The sequence below is a fragment of the Phodopus roborovskii genome, unplaced genomic scaffold (assembly GCF_943737965.1).
Source record: "Phodopus roborovskii unplaced genomic scaffold, PHOROB, whole genome shotgun sequence".
In the NCBI taxonomy this organism is placed as follows: domain Eukaryota; kingdom Metazoa; phylum Chordata; class Mammalia; order Rodentia; family Cricetidae; genus Phodopus; species Phodopus roborovskii.
The window spans coordinates 6,783,295-6,791,098 of NW_026126638.1; the positions used below are offsets into that span (position 1 = coordinate 6,783,295).

General features: G+C 38.1%; 1 protein-coding gene across 1 annotated transcript in view; it reads right to left on the reverse strand.

Annotated features, from left to right (window-relative positions):
- The window catches only part of Dusp16 (dual specificity phosphatase 16), a 38,097-nt gene extending 30,650 nt beyond the window's left edge, over nucleotides 1–7,447 (reverse strand). Inside the window, exons 1-2 of the mRNA XM_051173185.1 lie at nucleotides 6,853–7,447; nucleotides 5,335–5,473 (exon numbers count right to left, since the gene is read on the reverse strand). Coding sequence (XP_051029142.1) covers nucleotides 5,335–5,473; nucleotides 6,853–7,080 — 367 coding nt within the window. The 5' untranslated portion in view covers nucleotides 7,081–7,447. The remainder of the gene's footprint in view (nucleotides 1–5,334; nucleotides 5,474–6,852) is intronic.
- Nucleotides 7,448–7,804: the final 357 nt, after the last annotated feature.

Here is a 7,804-nt window from a genome sequence, read left to right on the forward strand (position 1 = left end):
TAAATGTCTTAGTCACTGGTAGCTAGGAAGTGACAAACAAATTGACAGGTAACAAATACAGGAAAGAAACTCTTAATTTAAGTAACTTCATGCAAACTGAGACTCAGAGAACACCAAGCAAATATATGGCAACAAGTAGGATAAAGTGGTTCTTTTTGTCTAATTTGCTTAAAGTATAACTGGCAAGTCAAACATGTTTATAAGTAATCATTTGATATAAATTTTGAAATGTTACCATACTTTATATAGTATCTTTTTGTAGATATAATATTAACACATTCTATTCTCTTAGCAGATTTCAAGTATATATTATTAACTATACTCACCATGTTGCAATCTCTACAAACCTTTCAACTAATAACTCAAAAGGTCTGTATCCTTTAATCACTATCAGCCCTATCACTCCGACCACCCACCCATTCAACTCTTTCCTTTTTGGTTTGATTATTAATTTTTGGTTTTTTGAAACAAGGTCTGATATAGGCCAGGATGGATCACCCTAAACCCCCGATGCTTCTGCTTCCTCTTCTCAAGTGGTGTGATGGCCACATCTGGGCTCAATTCTCTGTTACAATTACTTCTAGACTCTATGTAAGTGAGACTGAGCTAGCATTTATCTTTCTGTACCTGGCTGACCTCACTCAGCATAATTCTTTCCTGGTTCAGGTTATAGAAAACTGCATGCTCCCCCCCCCTCCAGTACTGAGACTGAACTCAGAGCATCATTTATGTTAGGCAAATATTCTACCATGAACTGGAAACCCCCAGCCCTTTGCTTTATAAGGCTAAATAATTCTATTGTATGTGTAAATATAAACACCTATTTTTAGTGACTCTCAGTGACTAGTTTTTTGTTTTTTTGTTTGTTTGTTTTTGACAAAAAGCGATTCTGAGTATCTAGAGTATTTTTACTTAAATATATTTATTTTAATCTTTTACCAGATGCTACAAGTTTTGGTATGGAATGACTTAAAATGTTATTTCATTTCCAAAGGGGAAGAGGTATCAAACTAGATAACAGAATTAATAATAATAATACAAGCAAAAAATCTGTAACTAGAAAAATTGAGTTCTATTATGCTTTCCTTGGGAAGTTCAGTAATTAATTCTGTAAAACAGAAGCTTAATATTTATTACTGAAGCTATCATTCTAGACCCCTGTTTAAAATACATAGACTCAATATACATTATTTGTTCACTTCAATCTACACTAGACAAAACTTCCTAAAAAAGAGAAAGTATTTGTCCTTTAATCCAGCACTATATCCCATGAAATACTGAATAATGATGTCTTCTATAATTACTCAGATCTATGGTTCAGCATAGGATGAAACAGTTACACTTTCATTTGATGAGCCCCTCACTGGCTAAGATAATTTAATGCTCTGAAGTTTTTTATATACACTAATTCTTATACATTGTTTCATTCAGTAAAGTGTGAAGATTATGACTCTAAAATACATAACAGTCTGAAAGAGTTACTAAAGAGATCTTTAGAGAAAAGCATCCTGAGCTGGAAAGATTGCTCAGTGGTTAAAAGCACTGGCTGTTCTTCCAGAGGACTTGGGTTCAATACCCAGGACCCACATGGCAGATCACAGCTGTACAGTTCTAACAGATCTGACACACCATCATACAAACATACATGCAGAAAAAACACCAATGCATGTGAAATAAAATATATAAATAAAAAAAAGAGGAGGAAGAGGAAGAAAGAAGACGGAGGAGGAAGAGGAGAAGAATCATCCTAGGCTGGGCATGGTGGTTCATGCCCCAGTATTGGGAGGCAAAGAAAGGCAGGACCATCTGTATGCATCTGAGGTCAGCCTGGTATATCAGCCTGGTATATAACTATTCCAGGACAGCTGAACTACATAGAAAGGCCTGAAAAAAAAGAAAAAAAGAAAGCTATAAAGAAATTAGTCTTGATTCCCAATCTAATCTAGGCTTATGAAAATTTTACAGATCCTGCAAATACTTGTAGGTATAAGCCATAGGCGCATGGTGAGAATTGCAAGAGCTGAGTCACTGAATGAGAAAGAGCCAAAGTCTGATTCATCTGTGAGTTTCGTATGCTATATAGTTATCCCGCCACTCATCACCAGAAAGATATGAGCTGGGCATACGGCTAAGGGCACAGCATTTGCCCTGTATTTGATTTTTATGAACATGGAATAGAAAAGGAAAGACTGAGTATGTGGACCTGTCCTTCCTTCTTCCACCTTTCCTTCTAGAAGCGAGGGGATGATGAGAGTGAGTCCAGAATCCTACATGTTAAACGTTCTCTACCTCTGCACCACACCCAAAGCTGCCCTTCTGCAGTTACTCAGTGGGAAAAGAGACAGGATGGCTACATCCACTCACAATTCCAACACTCAGGAAGCTAAGAAGAATGAGCATAAGTTGTGGTAGCACATGTTAGTAGAATATGATAAAGAGGCAGAAGTTGAGGGCAGGAGGATCATGAGGTGTGGGTGTGTCTCAAGACTAAAATCAAAAAACTAAAATAAAATAAACAGGAAAAGAGAAGTTAACAGAATAGTGCTGTCTATCTGTAGATTATCTTTTAACCTACTTGATATCAAATTAATACACTTCTGCATCTTTTCTATGTTAGGATAAAATGAGCACCTGAGTTAAAGGGCTTTTCTCCTATATTTATTTCAGTTCTGTGAAATAAATCTAACACTCTTAGATAAGGGAATGGACAAAAAGACTAAGATGATAAAATGATCGACAGTGGGTAATTAAAAGCCATGAAACAAGTTTGTTTTTAAATTTTTCTTGAGGTTAACAAAACCAAAACAGTTTATTCATAAGTCAGTTAGAAACTGACTGTTTTTGTCTTTTGTTCATAATGGTAGTCTTCAAAAGGACTACTGAAACAAATTCCACACGTACTGATTTTCACACACACATAAAAACATTCTCAGAGTAAATGGAACATCTGTATTTTAATGGCTGGGAAAGAAGAAAACAAAACATTTAACTCCAGTTAAAAGATGCTTCTAAAGATGATCAGGCACGAACAGCAGAGTAAAAAACATAGCCCATTTCTCTCAGCTTCATGGAATGTGTCCGTAGATGCCCGACACCTAGGAAGCAGTGCTAGCCTTGGCCCCAAGCTACAGCTATCAGAAGGCCCCGGCCCCTCCAAAGCCACTCTTTTGTGTTTCTCCTCCTGCCTTGGTTTTCCTCTTCTAGCCCTTCCTTCTGCCAATAGCTATGATTTATGTCAAGGGTATTGTCAAACGCTGGCAGTGGCTGGTTTGTATTGTGGTACAGCCCATCTCTCCCTTCCTCACAAGCTTGGATTTTACTTGTGTAGAGCAAAACAGCAGGGGTGAGCCCTGGGTCCAGTACAGCACAGAGCAGCTCACCCCTCTTGCTCTACCTTCAGTCACTTCCAAACCCACCTTACCTGATACTCCTCCCATTAACTTAGCACCCCACTCATCCAGGAAACATTGCTCAAATGAAATGGGCATGAGGTGTTCGGATTCAGTGTCCTAAGATTTGGTCCCACTGGTCAGACTGAACCCTTATTCTTCCTCATAGACCAGTGAGTGCCTCTCCCGAAGGAACACAATTGATAACCTTTTCACAAAACAAAGAACTATAAGACATCTACGGAAGCTCACTGTGAACATACACAGAATGGCTGTCTGTTGACCAAGCTGCCAGGTCAAAGCTCCCCACAGGGAAAATGTTTCAAAAAAGCAGGGTGGGACATCCTGACAGACAAACTCTTTAAAGACCAGGACTAGGGGTATGTGCTTATCCAACATGAGTGATCCCCTCTATTTTATGGTTAGTGCAGTGAGGTCACAAGCTTTAAACTCACTAATAGCACTCTGAAGTAAACTATCAGTGGCTACAAAAACTTGAAATGAGAACCAAAGTTACCCTTAGTTGAGCTCAAAGAGTTGTTATATCTAACCCACTTATATACCTTTATATATAGGTATGGGATGTGTGAGGGGGGGGTTGTTGATTAGCTCAGTGCTAGAACATCTGTTTATCATTACGTGCATCTATCAACAGATAGGAAAAATACAATAAATCTGTAGTCACAGAATTCTGTAACGACCATACAGAGAGACCAAAGGGAATCACAGCCTAGATATAAGATGTGGTTAGAGATACCTGAGGGGCAAAAGGCAAACAAAACAAAACAAAAGCTATCCTTGCAACTAGAGAATTGAAGCAAAAATGTATGACAGACCTGGAGATTTTACCTAAGTCTGCATGAGTTTCACAATATTAATACTTAAAATCTATTTACACACCAACAAATGACCAATCTTGAAACTGATATATTTCTAATAACTAATTACTAATAACTAATCAAGCTCACTGCATCCATCTTCCAATAAACACCAAAGGTGGAAAAAGACAACACCTATCAATAAATAGCTTTTCTTAGGCCACCAAAAAAAAAAAAAAAAAGGCACTCTTGGGTATCAGGGCTGTGTGGTGGCTGCTCTATGTTAAGGTCCTATGCACTGGTCAGCCACCCCAGGGAAAGCCAGCCTCCAACAGGTAAGCCAAGGGTAGTAGAGCCTGACTCCCTGAGGTGCACTTGCTGCCCTCCTCCTCAGAAAGGGCAGTCCTTTCCATGTACCCTACAAAATTACCCACTTGTTTAGCAAATATAATAGTATAATGGAACTTTTTTCCAAGCGTAAAAAAACAAACAAATATCACACACAAATAATAATTAGAAGAAACAGTCTGCATAATTTGTTCCTTATTTTATTGTTCATATGCCCAAGGTGAGCTTACCTCTGGAGTCTCTTTCAAGTATTTACAGTAAGAGTCTGACACTGTAATGCTGGTCTGGCCCTAGCCACAGGGTAAGAATTCCTAAGAGCTGAGATGTCAATCACTCAGTGTTCTTACACAGCAGGTACAGAAAATCATCAGACAAAGCAAGTGGCTCTGAGCTAGCCATATGTGCTATTTCCAGCTAAGAAAATACCAAGAGGCATTTTAGCCAGGTCATATTACACTGACCAAGCTAGGTGTGATGGCTCACACCTGTAATTCCAGTACTAGGGAAGCTGAGGAAGCGGACTGCTTCAAACTAGAGGGTAGCCTGCACTACACAGCGATACCCTGCCTAAAAAAAAAAAAAAAAAAAAATCAAAAAACAAAGCAAAACACCACTGACTAACTTAGCGGAGGAATAACAGTATTCAAAAATCAATGGAACTACTAATCAATGGAACCATTAATCACAGCTGCAATTCACTTTACATACCAGTTGTGATACTGTTTTCATACAAAAATCACAAAATCACCCAAGTCCTTTCCACTGTGTCCCAGACTCACCCGCAAGCAGGTGAACAGAGTCGAAGCTCTTCTCCAGTTTACCCAGAAGTACAGTGAGAAAGCAGTCTGACGACAGAGAAGCAACATCTCGGGAACTCTGATCATAAACTACCACCTTCTGGTTGCAATCGATGTCAACCTAGAATGCAGATGCGAGGCTGGTTAAGAAAGGAAGAGCTGGGCCTGGCAGTGCACACCTGCAGTTCCCGAAGCTGGGAGGCAGAAGGGGAGGAATCGGGAGTCAAGGTCACACTTACCCAACAAATTTAGAGCCAGTTTGGACTACTTGTAACCCTGTCTCAAAAAGGGTTTGGGTTGGGGAATGGTTTGAGAAAAATAATCTAACAAGCTACTGGCTTTGTAGGAACTCACATTTTACTGGTTTGAAACAACTAATGGCTTATTTTCAATTAATAATGAATAAAAATTAGATTCAATCTATTTACTGAATAAAATTAGCACAGAAGTGGTTAAGTGTTTGTAAAAAATTTCTTCAAAGGCAAAATTGATGCTACTTTTATGCTGTGCTGGAAACTTGATAAAAGGGTAAAGTTGACGAACAATATAGTTTGCAAAATAAAAATAACAATCATTCACCTAAAGAACATTTATTAAAATAATTCCTACAGGAGACTGACTATCTGAGTTCAGTCCTCAGCACCCATATAAAAATTTGAGCTCTGTGTGTGTATGGCCTCATCTCAAAGGAGGTAGATTATATTTCTGAGGATAATACCCAAGGTTTTCCTCTGGTGTTCACATATGCATGTGCACGTGTGCACACGATTCCTATGTAACAAGAAAAAACCTATTTATTTAAAGATGCACTTATCAGGAGTTCAAGGCCATCTTCAGCTATATAGCAACTTTTAGAACAACCTATGCCATATAAGACTCGTCTCAGAAAAACAAAAGGGGATTGGGAAGAAAACCTCCTTCCCCAACATATGCACATATACCCCAAAATAATTATTTCTTGAACAAAATATCTTAACCAATATTACCACATATAAATATTACTTCCACTTCTAATAATTAATTCTTACTTTCAAAGCACTTGAAAAGAAGAACTTTCAGTGGATTTGGAGAAAAAAGAAAATATTGTTTAAATTGGTAAGACAATTTTATCAAGACATTAATACATAAACACAGTATGTATCCAAATTACAGTAAGTTAACTATTATGCATAGCTTAAAATGTATTTTTCCTTGTCCTGACATTTTTGAGACAGGATCTTGCTATGAAGCTCAGGCTTGCTTTGAACTTGTGGCAATCCTCCCCATCAACCCATCACATTAGGATTACAGATAGGTATAAGCTACAATTGCCTGACTTAGTTTAAAATATTCTTAATGTGATAATAATATGACTGTTAATGTATTTTTAAGTATTGTAAGATGGCCAAAACCCAAAAACAACCAAAATTTCCTCAAGTAACTTTCTATACTTTAAAATGAAGCCTCAATTAAAAATATTTCCTCGGTATGTCCACTTTAAAAAGTTATAAAAGAATTTACCTTATGCTTTGCAGAGTGCTGGATAAGTTCTGTAATTAATACTTTGTCCTGCTGCAACCTTCGCTTCATCAGCTTGGAGCAGTTGATATTAATGGCTTCCAGAATGTGGGATGTATTGTATTCCACAAATGGCCGGCTATCAATTAGCAGCACTTTCTCCGTCCCACTTTCCAGCAGAGCCACCAACCTCTCAGTAACAATTTGAGTTCCAATCATCTCATGGGCCATGACAACAATAAGTCCTCTTTTCCCACCTCGTTCTTTAATTTGCCAAGCTGATGTAATGGTGGTGTGCTCAAAGGCTCAGCCACTCCATTGTACTCAAATGTATGAGGTCAGGCTAGTGGTGACTGGCAAAAGGAGAGTTAAACCCATCTCAGCAAGAGCCCTCCAACTGAATGTCTCTTTCTCTTTCCTGTTGATGTGCTCTTGCAAAGGCCTCCTTCCACAAAGCAGCCCCTCACATTTGATTCATAGAGAGATGACGGGAATAACCATCCACAACAAAAGATGCTTTGGGGCAGCCAGGGCATTACATCATCCTTTACCTTTGCTCCCTCACTCCAATAGCTTTACACTGAACTGACAACCTATAGGAAAAGAGAAAGAAAGACAGAAAACAAAACATGGGGTCAGAAAAATAAGAATGAGTACCAGATTAGAGTGTATGATTCATAATATTTACTTCATTAATCTAATTCCATACTTAATGCACTGTTTCATTTGAACAAACAAAAAAGATTATGTAGACATAGCCTCAGGAGGGGGAAAGGGGTGTACTATTAATTCAGTTTTAACCTCACAACATAAAAACAGCAAAAAAACAAAACTTAGCATTCATAATTATAAACACCTGTGATCTCAAATGAAATGAAGTGACTGAAGCAAAAGGACTAGAGAGGGTGGCTGAAAATGTTACTATTCCAAATGGTGTTCTTCTATTTTATTTATT